At 33.0% G+C, this 22637-nt stretch overlaps 3 protein-coding genes across 5 annotated transcripts in view; 2 read left to right on the plus strand and 1 right to left on the minus strand.

Annotated features, from left to right (window-relative positions):
- Positions 1 to 470: 470 nt before the first annotated feature.
- On the minus strand, positions 471 to 3113 carry LOC128881058 (uncharacterized). The gene is made up of 7 exons (XM_054131730.1): positions 2932 to 3113; positions 1968 to 2386; positions 1668 to 1891; positions 1540 to 1595; positions 1230 to 1449; positions 944 to 1152; positions 471 to 876 (listed from the first exon to the last, which is right to left on the minus strand). The coding sequence occupies exons 1-7, from the start codon at positions 3006 to 3008 to the stop codon at positions 798 to 800; spliced, it is 1284 nt and encodes a 427-aa protein (XP_053987705.1). The 5' UTR covers positions 3009 to 3113; the 3' UTR covers positions 471 to 797.
- A 1071-nt stretch (positions 3114 to 4184) lies between these two features.
- Positions 4185 to 22637, plus strand: part of LOC128881059 (sodium/potassium-transporting ATPase subunit beta-2-like) — a 29661-nt gene continuing 11208 nt past the window's right edge. Inside the window, exons 1-2 of one of the 3 annotated variants that reach the window (XM_054131733.1) lie at positions 4185 to 4310; positions 4588 to 4709. In XM_054131733.1, the coding sequence (XP_053987708.1) occupies positions 4670 to 4709 (40 nt within the window). In that variant the 5' untranslated portion in view covers positions 4185 to 4310; positions 4588 to 4669. Of the gene's footprint in view, positions 4311 to 4587; positions 4710 to 14461; positions 14878 to 22637 lie in introns of those variants that run through there. The other 2 variants (XM_054131732.1, XM_054131731.1) reach the window with 2 other exon arrangements.
- On the plus strand, positions 5491 to 13346 carry LOC128881062 (sodium/potassium-transporting ATPase subunit beta-1-like). The gene is made up of 8 exons (XM_054131735.1): positions 5491 to 6705; positions 7213 to 7404; positions 9161 to 9277; positions 9354 to 9526; positions 9603 to 9698; positions 10455 to 10620; positions 10676 to 10765; positions 11206 to 13346. Exons 1-8 carry the CDS (start codon positions 6570 to 6572, stop codon positions 11226 to 11228), a joined length of 993 nt encoding a protein of 330 aa, XP_053987710.1. The 5' UTR covers positions 5491 to 6569; the 3' UTR covers positions 11229 to 13346.

Below are 22637 nucleotides of genomic sequence, written 5' to 3' on the forward strand. Positions count from 1 at the left end.
GTTCGTAAACAAATAGTGTATTGATATACTTAAAAAGTAGGTGCCTATTAGATGATATAAACAATAATAACGGTTCTGAGAAAGTAGGGACTATAAGGATTATCCAGTGGATATTGCAAGACAGGAAAAAGATTTTTATATGTTGGACAGTGGTATCTATAGCTAAGAGGATTTGGTGCATGTGATTAATAGCATATACGGTATATTAGCTTTTATATCTCATAGGTTTGAATTACAATATTGTGATCATCTTACCGAACAAATAAAATTTGCAGTAAACTCTGTCATAGAAACCCGTAATCTCTGTCTATAGTAGACCCTGTGAAAATCCGTGGAAGTCATTTATCTAATGTAGTACACACTGTAGAAAGCTTTAAGTAATAGGTATATCGCACTTTTCATATCTTAATTCTAATTCAAAGGGATATTTTGTTATCATCCCCTTCCAACATGTTATTGAAAACAAAATATTAAAAATTCCTAAATGCTTGTTTTATTTGAGTGTATTAAACGTACAAGAAGTATCTTGTATTCATCGTTTACAAATTAAATTCAGTTGCTATAATAGTATTCCATTTAATTGCCGGAACGTATTGTGTTTTATACAAATTAAAAATAATCTAAGTAATGTTTCATTAATACAAAATTCCACTTAGAATTCCGTTTTCTACGCATACCGGTTTTCTTATATTCTTGATTCCATCCCTAATTCCCACTTTTATTTCATTTAGACATATTCAGAATAAAATTCATTATCATTATGCATGCCATTTTCCGATTAGAAGTGATATATTTATTTAAGCATCATCGAACAATGCGCGATGCACCGCTCCTAAACTTGGTTGTACGTAACTTGAACTAACACTTCTTCTGGATCTGTAGAAATACAGAAAATTAGAAATGTTGCATATATAGCTTTATATAACTAAACTCAAGCACTCACTCTGTGAGAGACCTAACAGCAGGCCCTGTTGGATTATTTTTTGGTCGTGGATTTACAAGAAGACATTTCATTGGGTGCCCATCTAACTGCCTATTATGATAAGTTTCAACAGCTTTAGTAGCATCCTTTAGAGTTTTATAAATTACTTCCGCGGTGCCGGGTCGTACTAATCTGGATACTAATAATTCTCCAACATCCTCAAACAATTCCTAAAGTATAAACACATTAGCCTTTTCTATTACTCAAATTAATATTAATTCCATTTCATTAATTTAGCAAATCGTACCTTAATATCTTCTTGTGTAACATTTGCTTGTAAATTTGATACTACAATTCTATAACCGGTTGATGGAGATATCGAACTAGAACTCGTTTTGGGCCGAGATAAAACACCCATAACTCGTGATTTAGTTGGTACCGAATCTAGTCTTGATTTTACACCCACATCTCTATGACTTCTTGAATCATAATACTTTGATTCTATTGGATCTTCTGCTAATATAGTACTGTGGAATACCATTACTATTAATTATTACATATATAAAATTTAATGTCATATGATAAACCAATTAAACTAACTAATACATTATATTTACCGTGATTTTGTGCCAAAACTCCAATCTTCTTTGTACGTTGGGGAGGCAGCTTTTGTCTAAAAATATCAAGTACAAATTAACCTTAATAATTATTATTAATAAAGAAACAACTAGGAAAATATATTTACCATTGATGAACAAGCGATGACTTTATAGTCTCTTGGTCTATCCCGCTCTCTATCAACATCAGGTTTTCGAGAAGGTACAATTCTTGTTACATTACTGCTTGTTGGCTTTACCCATGTATATGGAGATGCAGGTTTAATACTGAACACAGGAGGCGGAGGTGGTGGTGTGGGTGCATATTCGTTACTCACAGTCCTTCTTAAAGGTGCTGTATCCATCAAATAATCTAAAGTGTATAAGCATATTAAATGATTTTATGAACAATAAACTATTTCAAATACTTAATTCAATTTTTTTTATACCATCATTGAAATCCATACTCATATCACCCATATAATGAGGTTCTGTGAGCGGAGGTGGCCTGTAACCTACAGCTCTTGTTGGAGGTGGCATGTAATTATTTGGAATATTAGGTGGTATAGAGTGTGGTATGATTGGAGGCAGCTTATTAGTTGATAAAGACAGCCTTCCATTGCGACCTGTTTTTCGAGAAATTCCAGGCAACTGTGATTCAACTTTTTTCAGTTGAGATGCACGAATCTTGTCTAATTTTAATCTAGCATCGCTCTGTTTCGCAATTTCAGCAAGCTTATCTCTTGCATCTGTAAGTTTCTCCCGATTCTTTTGTATAATTTTAAAGCGTGCATCAGTAATGACTTGTGAGCCACGTCCTCGTAACGAACCATTTGTACGTGCTCCCCTATTAATTCTTCTACGCACACTATTCAACAAATAATAACATTTATAATTGTATTAATATTAATAAATCTTTGTAATTCTTGTAGATTATTACTAAAAATAAGTGTTCAATGTCACATTTACACATTAGACAACAGTAAATAAATTAGAGTATTGGAGTACAATTGTTTTATGTAGTTAATATTATAAAATTCATTAATTAAATGATAGGAAAATTTTTGACAATAGTAATTATTCGAATAATATTTAACAAATATTTTCAAGAAACAATTTAGACTTTTGAAACATTTATGACAACACAAATTGGAGCAGCCAATTTAAATGAATTTTCCCTTTTTCCGTATTAAATTTATTTATTAAACTCGTTAGTCTAACGTAAAAATAAATTAGCTTAAAATGAGACATTGTGGTGAAAGGAAGACCTTTTGAAGGTTTTGCCAGATAAATCAGAAAACAAACGTCTTCTTTAATGACTGGAGGCTTAATTCTTTAAGGTTATAAGGTAATCGATAATACAGTAGTCACCGCAAAGTTAATTTTACTAGTGATTTTTCAAAACTGCCTCACCCTCCACCTTTGCTTCTCATTCCTGACGATTGCGATTTTTTAATTATGTCATCTAAACTTAGACCCACATCAGCCATACCGTAATAATTCGACTACCCGAAACAGACGCGAGTCATGAAACCACAAAGTACTCTTACAGAAGCGAAACTCCGGCGTTTTTCAGGTCCTATTTCCGAATGCGCACGCGTCTTTTAAGGAGGACCATAGAGTAGTTTTATGCATTAGAGGTGAAACGTAGAGGTGAATGTTCATATCCTCGAATTTTCCAATTAGGGCCGGCTCTAAGAAAATAAAGATAATGGCTCCCAATGGCGTAAGATGATCTAAATTACTAACAATTTTCCATTAAGCCTCAGGGCCTGTAGCTATTTTTGATTGTAGCTACAGTACGGGCTTAGCGATCCCGAGGTACCCAAGCTATACAGGGTGTCCCAAAAATGTTGTAACACCTTGAAAGGGGTGGTTCGGGAGGTGATTTGAAACAACTTTTTCCTCAGCGAACAAAAAACTCCGACCAATCAGAGCGCGAGTATGCCGGTTGAGCGTAGGCTACGCGAGAGGCGGCCGCGCTCATACGCTACCGCGAGCGCTCCATCGGCATACTCGCGCTCTGATTGGTCAGTGTTTTCCGTTAATATCTCCCCAACGAAGCCTCGGACAACATTTTCGCTAAGGAAAAAGTTGTTCCAAAGCACCTCCCGAACCACCCCTTTCAAGGTGTTACAACATTTTTGGGACACCCTGTAGAAATTTAATGTAAGAAACCAAGGAATAATGTAAAGCATTGTAATGTAAGAAGTTAAGGATTGATGTAAAACAATGTAAACGTGATATGGAAAAAAAAGGAAGATTAATGATTTGTAACAAACAAGACTGGACCAATAAGTGCAATAATCAACATAAACAGATTATGTACCCTTATAAAACAAACACGAACTTTGTTTCTTTCTTTCACAGCCGTATATTTCTATCTGAGTCAATACAAAGGTATTTAAACATTAAGAAGAAATTAATTTCTCTCTTAAAAAAATAAAGAATAATAGAATTGGTACCCTAGACTTCGAATAAATCTGAAGTTTGCCGATGTGTCTGTCTCGTTTCTTTCCCTGGGAAATGTTCGAAAGAGGAAAAGAGACAAACATATCGGCAGACTTCAGATTTATTCGAATCCTAGGGTTTTGCCCATCACTGTTTCCAATTACCTACAATACTGCACGTTTAGCTTTCTCTGATGCGCATGCGCGAGTTGAAATCCGTAGCCTCACTGCGGCTTTGGCGCAGCCGCGGGGCGTGGGGTTCTTCATTCGTTCCGCGGACGTTGGCACGAGAAGACGTACTTTGTGTTTCGTATAGACGAATGGTGTTTCGTGAATAACTAGGTACGCAATACATACTACGTATCTGAATTTGTATGTTCATGTATACCTGTTGCTATCTAGTCGCCGTTACTATCCTCATTTACTATCATTAAATATCGACAGACTTTTAATTATAAATTCAATTCTTTTTCTATACCCGGTATCAATTAATATAATGCGTCTTTAAATTAAATTATAAACTTTTGCGGGTTAATTCGAACTCGATTGTTGTTTTATTGTAATGGAGCTACATTTGTATGAACAAACGTGTCTTACTAGTCGCATTTTTTCGTTACAGGTCCGTGATTGTCAGTGATTGAAATTGCAGCACGAGGTTCGTATTATCGCCGCCATGTGGACTCCAATTCAAACGAAATCTCATGAAGAGTGGTGGAGTTTTCAATTTCTTCAAACAAAAGAGTAAGTATTTATTCATATTTTTATTGGCTTTTGTGTAAATTGTTACTGACCGCAAGTATATTACTCGATTTTGTAACGGATCAGTACCAAAATGAAACTATCAAAGATTTAATACAAACTAAATGATTAATTGCAAATTCAAGTTTAAGTACTACACGATCGTACTTTAGTATGCTATCATAAGATAAATATCTAACAAATTTTTAATTTTGCAACGAGTCCTGTAGTATTTATGAAAATCACGACATATTTCAAATATGATACGACAGTCATGAACATTACAATTCTAATAGTGAATATTTTTAGTGTAACATTTCTCGTTATATTTACGAATAATATTTTACTGAAGGAACCATCAATATTAACTAATACTGATACTGCAGTTGATCACGTATTCTATTTTTCTCTATATTTATATGTATTTTACTTTCCTTTACATTTTACATCGTAACATGTTGTAACTGATTGAAATTGCTACAAAACTTATTTATTCGATAAAGAAATAGTACCGTAAAGGGACATGGCAATATCTACAAAACGCCCAAGCTTGTCGTGAAATAGTTTCTTACTAATATTGCTGGACAACGCCACCAATATTTTATATGTAATAGTCTTGTAATTACATTACAAGAATTGTGGTATTAAAATTTAGCTGGAATTGCATTTTTCAATTCTTATTTTTGACAATGACTTTTGAATATATTTAGTCGTGACATCTAGTGCTGAAGGGTTTAAGCTTACTGTCCACAAACTTGGTCGTTTCGTGTTAGATGGCGCCACATATTGTTTTAGTGTTTTCAGTATTCCTTTATAAAGTTGCTAAATACCATATCATATAAAATATGTTAAGATTTTTAAAATTCCGTGTAACTGATACAATTAACTTTAACCTAACCTAGTAGTAAGTCAAGAATTCGTGTACTATGTACCATTAGTTACATTGTATTCGATCAATTGGTTTGTTTGGTTAGCCTAGGATGCTTTCAATATATATAATTAATGAAAAAGGAATTTTGTAACAGGTTTAATCAGTAAATTAAAAGTTACAAGTTTATGTTTTTGCATATTATACTTGTCACGATGTAAAATGTATTTTAAAAATATGTCGCTCCACAATTATAACCTCTAAATGAACGTAACAACTTTGTTCTCAAGTTATAAGAGCAACCATTATAACCTTACTGCCTTCCTTCCTAGGATTAGAATAACTGGTCATAGTGCATCTGTTGTGGACAGATGAATTAAAACCTTAAACACTTAGTGTAAAACTGTCTGTAGTAGTTTTCAATTTAGAGATAGGATGTAACGAAAACTAAAACTGCTTTAGATAAATAGCTCGCTTTGAAGTAGTGTAGCGTTTATGTCATCTTAACATATTACAAAAGAAAATTAAATAATCTTAGCTTTCGTTGAAGCAGAAAGTATAATTAACCCATTCATTGCCAATTACAAAACATTTCGTAGTGAGCGTTTAAGACGTAAGATTATAGTTTGAGTTAGATATTAATAAAAAGAATTTAATATCATTTTTTATTATCAAAGTACTAACTTAGGTTTTACATCTGTATTAAACAATGGCATCCAGGACAAAACATTCTACATTCAGCTGACAGTGAATGGGTTAAGTCATAACTTAGGCACAAAGCTGCAAACCCAATTTCCCCATTCTTGATTTTCTTTTCATTCATTTTGGTCAATAGAATTACATTAGAGAATATTTACTTCAACTAGCTAAGCAATTAAGCATCTATACACACTTCTTCTTATGAAATAGAAATACGTAGCTACCTTCACAATACAAAATATTTCCTATTAACCGTCTCATAGTATTGTGTTTGGATATACTGATCAATTTTCAATATGGTTATATTACACGATCACGACTATTACGAAAGTCGAAAGCCTCGCCCGGATTTAGGACCTTTGAAAAATTTTCTACGATTTGTTTGGGATAAAGAACGTAAAGCATTTTTGGATAGAACAGCCAAAGAATGGGGTAATGTAAACGTGGTTCGTGCGAATTCTCTCGTTCCGGGGTTTTCATTTTCTAATAAATTTTAATGATTAGACTACCTACATCTGTGACTTTAACCCTTTCGCAATAATCGCATTCTTTAAGTATTGTATTTAAAAAATGTTTCAAAGGTTTCGTTATTTATTTGTTTATATATTTATTGATGTCCTTTAAGGTTATAGTTGGACTTCCACCTCCCTCTCACTCTTCCATTTCGTTTCTTTGAATCTACTTTATATCCAATTTACCTCATATCTAAAACTAACTAACAATTTCACCTCTGTCATTCTTTCCTTATCCTTCTTCTATTCCCCCATTCCTCAATTCACTCTCCCCTTCATCCTCTACTATCCTTGTTACATTCTTATTTGTTTATATCTATCATACCAATTTAGTACTACCCAAGTTCTTCTTTTTTTTTTCTCACCGTGAAAAATCATTCCTCGAGGTCATTCCTCATGTTAACGTAAAAATTCCGTTTAAAATTAGGTCAACTAGGAATATTCTACGCATGCTTTTACACCGTTTTGGCGACAATATTCGCAGTGCAAATGAAAATCAGTATAGATTACGTTTCCCGATTAGACAAACCATTTTTCCAATACACCGGTTTGTCCTCGAAGTCCTTTGGTGGACAAAATTATGCGCTCTTTCGTTTCTCCAGGCATGTCGGTAGTCCAGGTACGCGAATGATATTGTTTAAAAAGTAATACAACTTTTACAAGTAAATAGAAAATAGTTGTTAATTACAAAATTCGTTACAAAAATAATTTGAAAAATTCGTTTTAACCAGTATCAAAGGGTAAATGACAGTGGATCCTGTCTAAGAAGCATCAGCTCAGGCTATGCCTCTTAGACGTCGAGTGGTCTGAGGTACAATCGTTCTTATACTCTCTCAAAGCTCGAGGTTTATTCGTCGTTATCTTTTGTTTTTAATTATTACGAAACGAGCAGTTCCAAGAGGTGGCGAGGAATTTTTTATTTTTGGTTGTGAAGAAAATCTCTGAAAAATATCTTCAACTTTTTGGGTTGAGGCGTGAGATATCCTGATCAGGGACTGCTCACTCGATGTTTTAGATTGGATCCGCAGGACTGTCCAATATCAATGTAAAAGTATAAAGTTAACAGTTTCTAGAGTTCTATAGTAATTTCTTTTTATTATAGTAGAGGATATTAGCAATGTTTGGGATATTAGTAGTGCTCTTCGTTAGTAGCACTCGGTTATTATTATTATTATGTACAATGCTACTAGATTAATATCATGAGTTCTCGAGATTTTTATTTCGTAACATTGCCATTGTTTTTAAGTCCTGCAGACTTTGACAAAATTTCTAATGGTGGGGGGCCTAAGTGAGGTGTTAGGCCAATCAATAGAGCATTTTTGTGTGACAAAAATAGTAACAGCAAACCGACTGTGCAGTTACATAAAAGGGGATGCGTAGATTAATAGGTACATGTTTTTCACTCCCAACTCTGTTCCGTTTTCTCGTTATTTACGAGTTAATGGTAAAAAATCGTGATTTTTGTCGTTTTTTGCTTATAAATTTTAAAGTAATGCAGCAATATCAATGCTCCAATGAGATAAAATGTAGGTGGTGAAAATACCTACAGAATGAGACCTCGAACGTCTCGATCGGATAATGAGGAACGGAGAAAAATCTGGAAAACCGGGAAATTCGGCGTTTTTTCAAAAACCGCGATTGAGCGTTCGGCCGTGTTTAGTCAACTTTACCAGGGCTTTTCTCATGCTTCAACACATTTTATCGAAAAACTAGAATATACGTTTGGTAGTACACGACGTCAACTATTCAAATCTGTTTTAAAAATAAAAATCGATCTTACGATAACGCATACAGGTCCGATGTAAAACGCACTGAAAAATTCAGATTGCGATTGTGAGAAAACCACCTATCCGACAATTCCCGCTTTTTGCACACATAAAGAACATATCAATCATTACTTGTTCCCAAAAGGCCAGCGCTTCAGTTTCAAAAATGGCGGAGATACGTATTTTTGAAAAAACGCCGAATTTTCCGGTTTTCCAGATTTTTCTCCGTTCCTCATTATCCGATCGAGACGTTCGAGGTCTCATTCTGTAGGTATTTTCATCGCCTACATTTTATCTCATTGGAGCATTGATATTGCTGCATTACTTTAAAATTTATAAGCAAAAAACGACAAAAATCACGATTTTTTACCATTAACTCGTAAATAACAAGAAAACGGAACAGAGTTGGGAGTGAAAAACATATACCTATTAATCTACGCATCCCCTTTTATGTAACTGCACAGTCGGTTTGCTGTTACTATATTTGTCACAAAAACGCTGTTTTAATTCTCTACCGATTGGCCTATGTAGGAATGTTAAAGGGGCTCGCCAGGCGCCTCTTAGACAGGATTCCCTGTATTCGCTTAATCAAATAAAATTCTTTCGAAGGTATAGTTTTCAAACCGAATAGCATGTCAACTACGTCGCCCATCATTTCGATATATAATTCAAGCGCCATTGCCAGACCCAAAAGATATATTCGAGCCTTGACTGACTTTTTACGAGGTATTCAAGATGTCTATGCTAGATGTTCGTACTTATTGCTTACAATCGAATATATCGAGAACATTTTTTACCTTAGAGTATAATACAAATATAACGAAGTATGACGTCAATTGTGAAGGTGACAATTTTCAATGGGTTCGTAACGACAAACCATGCTTTTTTGATATTAAGAAACTTGGAGAATGCAGCAGAGCACCATACGGGTATACGAATCCTTTGCAACCTTGCGTCCTTATTAAATTTAATAAAGTAATTTCAGTGTATGATTGCATTCTTTTTAATGGAAAATCGATGTAAATTACTGTATTATCTATATGCAATGTAGAGGTTCGACTGGGTGCCGAAGTGTTACAATCGATCGTCACATCTTCCACAGAACATGCCAGATAGTTTGAAGAGAATGATAGAACAGTCCAAAAAGGTTTATTTACCCAAATTTGAATAAATCCCTAAAGCTTTTTAAAGTATTATACAGGAGGTTTCGTTTAAAGCAAAACGGCAGAGTGTCTAAATATCTCATGTGGAGATGAAATCATCAAAAAAGTATTTTTGTAAAAGTTATTTGATTCAAAGGGGCAAATTACATGGAACAAATAATTTTGTTTGAAGCAACGTGGCGAGGGAGGTTTATACAACAAATTAATTTAAGTAGAACCTTGTATATTTTTATCGATGATTAGATAGCATTTGTTTAGACATAATTCTATTCATATAATAACTTAAGTAATTTTTAATTAGTAATTGGAATAATTAACATAACTTTAATAATACAAAGCTTCAAATTGGAGCTTATAGAAACACCCTGTATAATACATTTAAAATATATATAATAAATTTACAAAATTAAGATTTCGTAGGAAAATTCTAGCCATTGTGCAGTGCCGTATACAAGGAGGGTGCTTGAGTTCCCCAGTTCCTATAAGTTAACTAAAAAAAAAACAACAAAAAAAAGTGTCAGCTTTTCAGTGGCATCGATCGATTCCTTTATTTTACATCAAATTTTGTACAATCACATACGCGTTATTAATTCATTTTTATTGTTCCTAGAGATGCGATTCTTAAAACCAAGAATCTTCTTACGATTCTTTTGTTAACTATCCTTTCTTCGAGCCTTCTTTTAGATCAGCTGTTCTGCGTTTAAAGATAGCAACGAATACAGAAATTTATTCCATCGTAGTTTTATGTATGGCTATCATGTGACGGAGCAAACAACGTCGACAAAGAGCACATCGGAGAAATAAAATACATACCCAGCCCTGGATTTCCCGTTGAATATTTCCCTTTTTCTGGACAACCGCATTACCTGTCCCCAATTGTTGCGTTACAGTTCAAGAATTTAACACGTGAGTGAGATCTATGAAACGCAGTAGGCAAATTAATAATATGTATTTATTACAGCAAACAGACTGGTCACAGTGGAATGCACTTTATGGGCCTCCAACATTAAACAACGCTCTTCTTATTCGTTAGATTTTCAGATACTAATAGGTAAAGGGGGAGGAAATTAATTTATTATCGGTGTAAGGTTGAGAAGAAAGTTCTTATGGAAATTCACTAAAAAAAGAAAAGTTTCTACAAAAGTTATTCGGTAGAAAGGGAGACATTATATAGAGTAAATAATTTTGTTGTAAGTGAAGTGGTGGAGTAGATTTAAAGAACAAATTGATTTTTTTAAATTGAACCTTATGTATCTGTCATAAGGTTTATTTGTATAACTTATCATACGCGGCTATTTATTGTAACATAAAACATTACATTGGAATTTGTAGTCAGTTATTTGTTTAGGTAGAAATATATTGTATGCAGGGTGCATTTGTATACAGGAAAAATTGAATTTGAATTTCCATAAAAAATTTCGTTCCTGACTTTACATTTACAAGACATTTACAATTGAGACAGAATGCTGATAAACACTTATTATTTTCTAGATAATAGATCGACAACAATTTAATTGAAATCCTTTCAAAATATAAAATTATTAATCGCCTTGTTAAGTCAAAGGAACATTCGAAGATACAGTATTATCGTTAGATTCAAATATAGCCATCAAAGTTGTTAGATGTGAACCTTGAAAGTGTTACTATTTTTTTAAGCTTCATAACATAGTCAACAGTTTTGAAAATAAAGTTCTTTGTGTGGAAAAAAGTTCTTTAATTTCTTCTGTGTGGTATTTAATTTTTTAATTAGATAAACCAGTTAGCTTCTAATCGAATTGATAAGACTATACCAGAAGCTAGAATTTTTGTTTATTTACAGATAGATCGTGTGATTAAACTTTTCATTTAAATAATTAATACTTAAGACTTTAGAAAAGCTAGAATTTTTCTTCGTTTACAGATAGATCAATTAATTGAAATTTGCATTTAATTAATTAATACCTATTTGCATGTTCTTTTCTATATATTTCTGCTCCCATAAGTGAATTCATTGGTAAATTGAAGTTTCCAATTTCAATCCCTCGATATTCTTCCATAAATAATTGTCCTTCGAATATGAGAATTCCAATTCGCGGCAAAGCGTGATCTTGGTTACGTTTACACCACGTGATAAGAAAGATGCAAAATAGTGTAACCTTGAGCGTTTCCGATTTATACAAGCGCTGTACAATTTTCGAGATCAAATCTCTTATGTCTATAAATTGAAGATGATTTATTCTGCACTAGGCTTATATTACAAAATAAAGAATTAATACAAATGAATTTAGTAATGACAATAATAATACAGTAATTGATAGCAGTCAAGAGGAAAGTAAAAAATATATTTATTTGGAGAGTATGTTTGCAGAAAATTGTATTTGTTCAAACAATTTTTTATTATATAATTTGTTCGTTAGAATTCTTGGCTTTAATTTCTTTTTCTATCCAAAATTACATACTTCCATTCGTTTATCATGCAAAGCTCTTTTCTGCTTTCATTTAACCTCGTTACAGTAATTATAGTAAAAATAGAATTTTTAATTTTCAAGTTGGGTACATAACAGTGCATGATGAATATTTTTGCCAAGAAAAAAAAATATATTAAAACTCGGCAGTTGTTTATGAACATTGAGAGTATTAAGAAAATTCTGTTTCAAATTTCAAAAATTGAAATCAAAAATAATATACACAATAAATTCATTTATTTTGTATTCATGAGTTCATTTCAGTAATACATGAATTGTATTGTGTATATAAAACTATTAACTAATTATTAAGCTTCATTTAGTAGCATAACAAAAATATTTTTAACGACAAATTTTTGCTTTTATTAATGTTTATTCGATCACTCTATTTTCCTTACAAACGTTAGTAATATTATTTATGCAAGAAAAATTGTATTCTACAAAAAACGTCTTGGCAATAATATACAAAAAAAAAAAATATACAGTGCTCGAAAAAAGTTAGAAGTTTATGCTACTAAATGATTACAAAATTGAATTAAATATAACAAATGGAAGAATATACGGGCGGTATTTTGAAGTCTTTAAAAATATAGCAATGTTAATGTGATACGTTACTAAAATATTAATACTCCGAGAAAATATTAATAATTAAAAGATCAAGCAAGAGCCTCAAGATCTAATCAATCAAGCCGCATGTTTGAAATGGTGTTCTATGACATAGAGGTCACGTTGCAATAAATAATTCTTACAGAGAACCAAATATCGATTTACCATCGACGACTATCACTCGGTGTAATATGCAGCTTATTCCATACGATAAGCTCGATAAGCAGTTCCTACCATGTGTCTAATTACTGATAAATAATGACATCGGGACAAACATATTCTTGTTGACAATGAGGTTTAGTCGACCATAAAGTACTGATGGCTGGGCTTTAATATTTAATTATTATAATCTTATAATATTATATTTTCCATGAAATACGTTCCATGAATACGAAGGAATGTATTAACTAAAACTATCAATTATTTATTTCTTTATGTATATGAACGAGAATAGGCCATTAACATATAGAGAATGTAAAATTACAAGGTTATTAATATATACCACTAGGAATTTGCACAATAGTTAGTGTTCTTTTCTACTCGTTGAGCTTGTTAACATGATTTTAACAAGAGATTTTATTGATCTCACCTAATTTGTTGATAGGAGATATACATTAAATATAATCAAGAATTTTTTTAGGTATGATGCTTCAAGTAAGTTTTTTCAAATAAAATACTTGACATGACATCACGTTCAATATATATATTGTAGCTTAGAATTATAACGCTGAGATTTGAGCAATGCAAAATTTGTTACGTGTTTAATGATTGTCATAATGAACGTGATGTCATGTCAAGTATTTTATTTGAAATAACTTACTTAAAGCATCATACCTACAAAAATTCTCGATTCTTAAATTACTAACGCGTGCTTATAGATCATAGAGATCGTAGAGATCATAGACTAGGTGTACAAATTAATTCTGTGCCTCTATATTCAATCATTTGTACCGTTACTTTAAATTTAGAAATATTTAATTGTCGTTTTGTTATTATATGTTAAATTACCATTCCTCTAGATTCTCGACCTGGTCTCCATTACAATGAAGCTATACATACATTAGCTGTAGAACTAAATTGTGTGCCTTTCTAAGGTAAACGTATCATTTATTTATAAAGAAAAACCACACTACTTTTAATTTTTCATCAATCATTCATTCCAAGAGAGCACATATTAGTTGGAAAAATGTTTTGTTACTGTTTAACATATTAAAGTGGAGGGTAAATATTTGTATTTAAACTAGAGTTATAAATAATTGACCGTAAAGGCACTAAATCAATTTCTACATCTTATAATTATCAAGTAGGTACACTCGTAATCTGTTAGAAGACCAACAAGAAGCAAAATTTGTTACCTACTGAATTTCATATAGCGAAATTGCAATGACTATTAGGTTGATGCTTAGATTATGCGTATAGGATCTATACGCATCTATCCTATAGATGCATTGTAATAGAGATCAGCTTGAGGATTGATGAGTAAATATATTTATCTAAAGTAGAGTTACAAATGATTGAATATTGAGGCCCAGAATTATTTTCTACACCTAATAGAAACGATCGAATGTCCCCTGAAATGTGATGCGAGTTAGATATAAAGCGCCGAACTGTGGACTCTGATAAATGTCGCAGTTCCCCACCACTCGATCGGTAGACGTAGAGCCAACCGATCCTGTGTCGACCACGCGCGCTATCGTTCGGTATTCCTCGGTCAACGAGCGCTGGCCGCCGAGCTCTTTTAGTTCGCGAGTGTAACTTCGCTCGCCAATCGACAAACAGCGCCCGACACCGACGGTGTTTCTTCGTTGTGCATACCGTTTCGCCTCGCACGGAGCAACGTTGACTTTTGCGCGACGCGTTAAAGGAGATTCCTCCGACGGGAAGCCGGTGTTGATCGATAGAATAGAATAGATCGTCGCGAGTGGTAATAGTCGCAGCATTTAACCGTGATAGCTCGTCACGATGAGCGTACCAGACAAGAAAATACAAAATGGTACCTACGAGCTCGAATACAATCGTATGCCCGAGTACAAGACGAAATGGGAAGCATTTCGGGATTTCATTCACGACCCCAACGAAGGAACCTACTGTGGCCACACAGGGAAAAAATGGGGTAATATCTTTGTTTACCGTTATTTAGAGATAGGATGCTACGGAGATACCGATTGAGAAGCGAGCTTTCATGTTATACTTTCTTGAGTGAAAATTTTCATCTGCGTTGAAACGTTTCGCGTTGTATTTTCCGTGAGATGTTCAAGATTGGGGAGGGTCAAGAGCGAGTAATTAAGCTCTAGTTATTCGGTGTGAACGGTTTGTTTCTTTGTTTCGGCGCGAGGTACTCTACAGGTAACAAAAATAGTTACAACTTAATTCGTAATTGAAATATAACGCTTATAAATCAGAAAATCTTGCTATTTTAGTTTCATAATTGAAGTGTGACAACATACAGTTCTTCGATCAAAATTATTTGCCTTTGACATTTAGGTCGTAATTCATGTATATTTTATCGTGAACGAACGAACATCCAAAAATGGATAGAATGTTTTTGCTCATCTTCTATTCGAATAAAATTCTGTCTGTCTCTGATTCGTGTATATCCTCTCGAGGGATATTGACACATATGTGTACGTTTGCTTTTATATCAAAATTAGTGTTACCATAATACCTTCTAGAATTAAACAAATACGCAATATTAAAGTGGCACAATACAGAATAATACAGATGACTGAAGAATAGCACATTTGAATATCAAAATCTATTCGAAGATAAAGCTTGCGTTAATTTGTGCGTATTCGATTAAAGCGACAAAATAATCCCATTTAAAATTCGTCCATCAAGAGGCTCCATTCTCTCCATCGTCAAGGGAGACAAAAAAAACTGTAACGTTCGCAGGAATAGAATCATCGTATAGCACGTTCCGTTGTTCGGTTTTCGAAAGACAGACGACCTTCAAAATAGTTACCCTTTGTGTCATCGTGGTAGGCGTGTGGAGTTGAATGCCTAAATCAAGTACCGTGAATTAGGGCTTCCTTGGGTTTGCTGTATGCCAGCGGGATCGAGCATACAGCGCTCTCGGTTTTTCTTATAGAGTTCGCTGCCTTTTCTTTCTGTAACCGGTTCCCGAGATTTAACATATCGACTGAAATAAGTACACGTAAACACGTGTATAAATACGCTTACGTTCGCGTAGTCTCGCCGAAATGAATCGAAGACAACCCTGAGAGTTCGATTTTGGCAACGGTAGACCGAAGAAGCACCGGAAATAAATTTCAACATCGTCGAACAGTGGCGCAGACGATAAAATCATGACACAGATGTGTAACATTTTATTCGTTTAACACTTCACGGGAAATGACAATGTGCGGTCTTTTACTCGCGATGATTATTCGATTGTTGTATTTTCAGCTGTTCGATATGACGTATTTATTAGGTGTAGAAATTAATTGTGTACCTTTCTAAAGTAAATTTACCATGTATTTATAAAGGAAAATCATGCAAATTTTCATTTTCTCTCGATAATACATTCCAAAGTAGCACATACAGTGGGTGTAGAATGTATTCGTACACCGGTCAATCTCCCAAAAAGCTTTTGTGTGAAATTGTAGTTTCTTAACTTCTTTTTTTCTAATCAATGGTATTTTATATATTCTCGGAAGTCTCTAAGATAGATATAGTCCAAACAACATTTACTAGTTAATATAATTTGTGAAATTAACAAAGAAAGTGCGAAAAGTGGGTAAAAGTATAGAAGCAATAAGTATTTGTACGATTCTTATGACGAACCATTTACAGCAGAGTTTGTAACGTAAACACATTAGTTTATTGCTCCGTGCGAATTAGAAAACATCAAATTTCCAGTAAAGTATTTTTAAACAGTTGTACGAATACTTATTGCTCCAACATTTCTATCGATTAATTGTTTTTTCTTGTTAATTTCGCAACTTACATAAATAGCTATTTTTTTGTTGTAATTTATCTATTCTAGAGATTTCCGAGAATATGTAGAATGTCATTGTTTATAAAAAATAAGTTAATAAATTACAATTTTAAACAGTTTTTTTGGAAATTGATCGGCGTACGAATACTTTTTACATCCACTGTATAGTCAGGGCCGGCGTGACCTTTTGCGGGGCCCGAATTCACATTCAAATCCTACACTTAAATTCTACAACGGGGAATTATTTATTTACAAATGCTGTTACGTATCTTTTATAAGATGAATATTAAATAATAATAGTTTGATGATTTTTGTCACTCCTTTAAACTGAATCATCGCTAATAAAAAAATGCCTTGCATCTGTTGTTGGTATCATCATTCCGTAAAAAGTTAATCAACATTTTCGTAGACCGCGGGGCCTCGAAATTCTCGAAAATATTCGGGATTCCCGAAAATATCCGGGATTCTCGAGTTTATGCGGGATCCACGAGAATACACGAGATCCCGCAAAAATCCGGGATTCCCGAGAATGTTCGGGATTCCCGACAATGTACGGGAAATAGAATAATATCTGGGATTTCCGAAAGTGTTATTCTTGAAAATTTCAGCAATCCGAATGTACGGGATTTCGAAAATCTTGAGAATCCCGAACATTTACGGGATCTCGAAATTCTCGGGAATCCCAGAAATTCACGGGAATCCCGGATGTATTCGGGATTTTGAAATTCTCGGGATTCCATCCCGATCCCGGGAGGAATTCCCGTCACGACCGGAATCCCGCACACCCCTAGGGGCCGGGTTCCGGCGAACGCGCTGAACCTGCTTTGCGCCGGCCCTGCATATAGTTGTAAAAACAACATATCGAAATCAATCACTATACAGGGTGTCCCGAAAATGTTGTAACACCTTGAAAGGGGTGGTTGGGGAGGTGATTTGAAACAACTTTTTCCTTAGCAAAAATGTTGTTCGAAGCTTCGTTGAGGAGATATTAACGGAAAACACTGAGCAATCAGAGTGCGCGTATACCGTTGGAGCGCCCGTGGTAGCGTATGAGCGCGGCCGCCTATCGCGTAACCACGCCTACTGCCGGCGCTCCACCGGCATACTCGTGCTCTGATTGGTCAGTGTTTTCCGTTAATATCTCCTCAAAGAAGCCTCGGACAACATTTTCGCTAAGGAAAAAATTGTTTCAAATCACCTCCCGAACCACCCTTTTCAAAGTGTTACAACATTTTCGGGACACCCTGTATTTCGTTGCTACAAAGGCTGGTACTTTAACATAACTAATTGTCGATAAATTTTTCTAATTAAACTAGACTCGTAAATAGTTAAACGTACAGGTACAAAATTAAGTTCTACGCCTAATAATTACCAAGTATACTTGCAATCTGTTAGAAAAACAACAATAAATAAAATTGATCAGCTATCAAACTTCGTGTATATCACGTCGAGACTCAGGTTATGTATTTCAATTCATTGTAACGAAGATTAAGTTGACTTAGAAGGTTGATACTCTGACGAAACAAAATGATGAGCGAAATGTGTAAATGGAAAGGCATGGAATTAATTTCTACGCCAAATCATTTTATAATTAAAAATAAAATTATAATCGAATATAGTGATTTATGCTCAACGCGTATTTTCATTTGTTCACTGTCTAAAATATTTAATTCTATAATTCAAAATAGATGTAATTAGAATTCTCATTTTTCGGGTAAGAAACTCTTTATACTTCATTCTTTATTCGAAGTTGTTCGTGGGACTCTGAATTAAAGAATCAAAGAGTAAGTTGACAGTGAAAGATGATTCAGTTTTGAGGATGTCTAATTGGTATCAGTGACATTGATACTACGATACACTATACGAGTAACGATAAGAAAATAGGTGTTAGATTTCGTTATCTTATTATATTAGATTACGTTTTTACCAGGCCTTAATTTGCTTGTGCCTATGGGTGTAAAACTTCTGTGCATGTATCAAATTATTTTGTAACGGTGATGAGAGGCAGTGTAGCTTTCATAACACCAATGCCTTGAAATTTGATGTTTTTGGCACAAGTTGGCCAGGATACATTGCAAGAACGCGCGTATAGTCCATTTAACCTCCTCAGTCCTGAATTTAGATTTAATCTGAAGAAGTTAAATCATTATCTATTTCTTTCAATGCTTAAATACGATATATATAAGATGATTAATATGTAACTTTTAATAGTTCTTAATTCCATGAATTTTTAAATGTTTTTGGCCAAATCGATTCACGAATTCAACTAGCTTACTTTGTCTAATTGAAATTTCTTTGGGTAAAGAAAACATTCGAAATTACAGTGGATTTACAGTTACAAATTACAGTTTTAATTTATCGACTAGCTTTCAGTAAAAATATTCTTCTAAACACATTTCGGACTATAACTTTTAGTTTCGTGTAAAGAATAAATATCATTTCTGAATAAAGTAAAGAATAACTACATATTTTTGTACTAAATATCACGTACAAAATGAATGATATTTTAATTCGTGTTATATTTTAGGAATAATTCTTTTTACAACCAGTATCTAATCTTATTTACAAATTTTAACTTCGTAAAGTAAAAAATGACTATTTGCATTAATTAATCTGTACAAAATGAAAGAGATTCTAACTCGTGTTAGATTCTAGAGATAATTTTCTTATAATTAGAATCTAATTTCGCTTATAAATTTTAACTTCAGTCTGACAACAAATAAATCTAAATAATGTTCAATTATAATTCGATTTACAGTTCGAACAATCGAATACTGTAACCGCCGGAAGAGCTTAATCTTTCAAGGTCTACATTTATAATCTTCATTGTGTATCTTTTAATACCCAATTGTTGTAATTGCACGAATTGAAATCACGGTTCTTTTTCATTCGTAGACAGAGCCTGGAGTCACAAAGTTATTTATTTACCGTCCTGCCCGCTTTCCTTCGGTGTTCTTAACGTTTCAATTAAATAATAATCTGAGAAATAGTCACGTTTCTTAGAGGTGTCTAACAACAAGGCGTAGAATTTTCTAATGATCTATAAAGAGAAATGTAGAAGGCAAGTAGAAGGGAAAGGTCAATGACTCCTGCTGCATAAAACTACCGGTTCTCAAATGTGGAAAGTTTTCATGTACAACTTTCGCAACACTACACAGATATTTAAACTCACGTCCCCTTTTTACGATAAGTTCTTATCGTACTATTTCCTTTATCTATTTAGTATCATAATTACGACGATGAAACCGGTTGCCGTCTTACTAGAATAGACAAAGTAAGCTGCATGAATTTGAGAATTTGTCAAAGTACATTTAAAATGGCATTAAGAACTATTGAAACTTGCACATTAAATATCTTATCTACTGTATTTAGATAATAATGCAAATTAGTTAAAATTTAGCAATAAGAAATAATTAGTAACCTTCTTCATATTTTTGATAAACATTTGTATTAAAGTTTGCGAGCAACAATAATATTTATTGACACCAAACATTCTTTTATTCATAACATTAACGTTGATTGCGAACTTATTATCTTCAAATATGAAGAACAAATTATTTAATTCATCTATAATTAAATAAATGTAGAATTTATATACATACACACGTTTACATTAGACACATTTTAATTTAGGATCTTTAACATATGACTTGTGTTGGTATTGTATACAAATAAATTGTCGTTTCCATTTCTAGTTTTATTTAATTATAGATGAATTGATTAATTTTATTTTATCTCTGAAGGTGATCAGTACTTAGTCAAAGAAAAAAAAAATATACAGGTCGAATTGAGTAACCTCCACCTTTTCGAAGTCGGTTAAAAAATGACAAATTTGTGTCCTCATTGAATATTGTTATTGCTAGTAAAATCTAATATCTACGTTTATTAAATTAGAAAAGTTTTATATAGAAACAATTGCAGTGGAAAGTTAATTTTTTCTTTGTTCATTGTTTATTTTGTTCTTTCTTTTTTCTTTCTTCTTTATTTCGTTGCCCTTTGTTTCTTTTATTATCATTTTTTCTTTGCATCTTTTATTTTTCTCCTTTCTTTCTCCTTACTTTCCATTTTGGATTAAACCAGAATCGACCAGTAACAATCACTTAGTCCAACTTGAGGTAACTGGCCCAATTACCGAACGTGTGAGGATATCATCGTTTAAATATAAGTATATTTTTCTCAACCCCTAAGAAAACTTTCTACGCTTGTCTTTTCATTTAATATTGTCAAACGGAATCAATGTTTGCTACGCCATGTTTCTTTTAGTACTCTTTATAAAAATTGCTATTCGTATTTAATTTATGTTCGAATTGTATATACAACCATTTAAAGATTCAATGAGTGAAGTCACATGCAAAATGTTGCTTGAAATTCATCGCGAACGTTAAAAAAACATGCAAGTAGTTTACGTTGACGCGATAATGAATAGTGCCTTTTTCTACCGTCTGAATGCCAAAAAGAGACAATTCGCGTGGTACGTACGAAGTATGGATCCTCATAATGCATACGTTTATCTGAATATGTAACCACAACTGCATTAATGACAACACCAGTTTCAACGTTAACCACTTGTAGTCCGCGTTTGTCTTTTTTTTTTTTTTGTGTATACTGTTGTTCCACGATGAAATTTAATTAAAACTTCCTCTGGCCTCCGACTGCAATCATATTAACACAGTTCAAGTTACCAATTGTCAACGAAAATAATTGAAATAGGGACTAATTGTGGGTGTGTGCCAATTATTATTTTGGGATATTAATTATTCTACGTTAAAAAAAAAATAATTTTTAACTTCAAGTACAGTTTTAAAAGTTGGTAGTTATTAAATTTAAAAAAAAAACTTGAACAACATCAATAGACAGTGCTCTACTTAATTACATTTTAAAAGAAACTTCTATGTTGGTTGGTAATTTAGTCAGAACTAACATTACAATGATTCTTTATACATTTTATATTTTATTATTATATTCTATATACGTATGTTTTTTTACATTTGTTCTTATAGAATTCGTATTGTTACATCTTCTCTTTTGTTCAGAGTATATACGTGTTGGTAATTCAAGCAGAACTAAAATTATAATAATTGTTTATATTTTATTTTCTATATTCATATGCTTTCTGTATTAGATCTTATAAAATTCCCATTGTTGTATTTTCTTCTGTTTTGTGTAAATAATCTGTGATATTCTAAGATCCTCAACGAAGGTCGAAAAAGTTAAATGTATATGCATACATACATGTATGTTTTCGAGAGCAAATTATTTTAGTTCTGCTTGATTGTTTTCTCAACCCGAATCTCAAGCTGCACGAATGTTTCAAATGCATAAAGAATTCCTCCAGCAGTTCTAGACGCGCCTAGATCAGTATGAGGTCGGATAAACGTATTTGAATAGCAGGTGTGTCTTATCGACTGAATTTTCCGATTAAACATTTTTACAGTGAATTAACTAAACGAAGCATTATATTCTTAAGGCATTAAAGCAAACGTTGCATGAAGATTTCATTTTATCAACAAAGAATTGTTTCTGAATTTTGGCGAATAGAAACACATTTATTCCTTGGGGGTTTTACACATTTTACACCTTGGAAAGTAGGCCTTATTTTTTATTTTCATTGGGTGTTGTGTTGGTAGTATTTATAGAGTTTACATGAGTATTTACTTTGTTTAAGGTGAAATTGACGTGCAGTATTCTAGATTTATGGAAATTATTGAGATAAATGGTGTGGATAGATGAATGGAAAAGATAGAATGGTTCGAGGCAATAGGGAATTTTACGTCATGAGCATTTCTTGGTTGTAAAGCTGAAATGAATAAAATACACGCATATAAACAAACATAGTAAAATATACAGTCAGTGTAAGAAGTACTCGTTCAGTAACCAATTTAAAATAAAATTAATAAGAAAAGAAGTAAGAGGTTAACATTAAAAGTAACAAACTT

This window comes from Hylaeus volcanicus, chromosome 8 (assembly GCF_026283585.1).
Source record: "Hylaeus volcanicus isolate JK05 chromosome 8, UHH_iyHylVolc1.0_haploid, whole genome shotgun sequence".
In the NCBI taxonomy this organism is placed as follows: domain Eukaryota; kingdom Metazoa; phylum Arthropoda; class Insecta; order Hymenoptera; family Colletidae; genus Hylaeus; species Hylaeus volcanicus.

Excerpts from the sequence above, each read along its gene's own strand:
- LOC128881062 (XM_054131735.1), top strand. The coding sequence starts at position 6,570 with ATGGTTATATTACACGATCACGACTATTACGAAAGTCGAAAGCCTCGC. Across the intron at positions 9,699-10,454 it reads TGATAGAACAGTCCAAAAAG|TTTTATGTATGGCTATCATG; the intron begins GTTTATTTACCC and ends ATTCCATCGTAG. Across the intron at positions 10,766-11,205 it reads AGATTTTCAGATACTAATAG|ATAATAGATCGACAACAATT; the intron begins GTAAAGGGGGAG and ends ATTATTTTCTAG.
- LOC128881058 (XM_054131730.1), bottom strand. The coding sequence starts at position 3,008 with ATGGCTGATGTGGGTCTAAGTTTAGATGACATAATTAAAAAATCGCAA. Across the intron at positions 1,450-1,539 it reads AGTTTTGGCACAAAATCACG|TACTATATTAGCAGAAGATC; the intron begins GTAAATATAATG and ends GGTATTCCACAG. Across the intron at positions 1,153-1,229 it reads TTACACAAGAAGATATTAAG|GAATTGTTTGAGGATGTTGG; the intron begins GTACGATTTGCT and ends TTTATACTTTAG.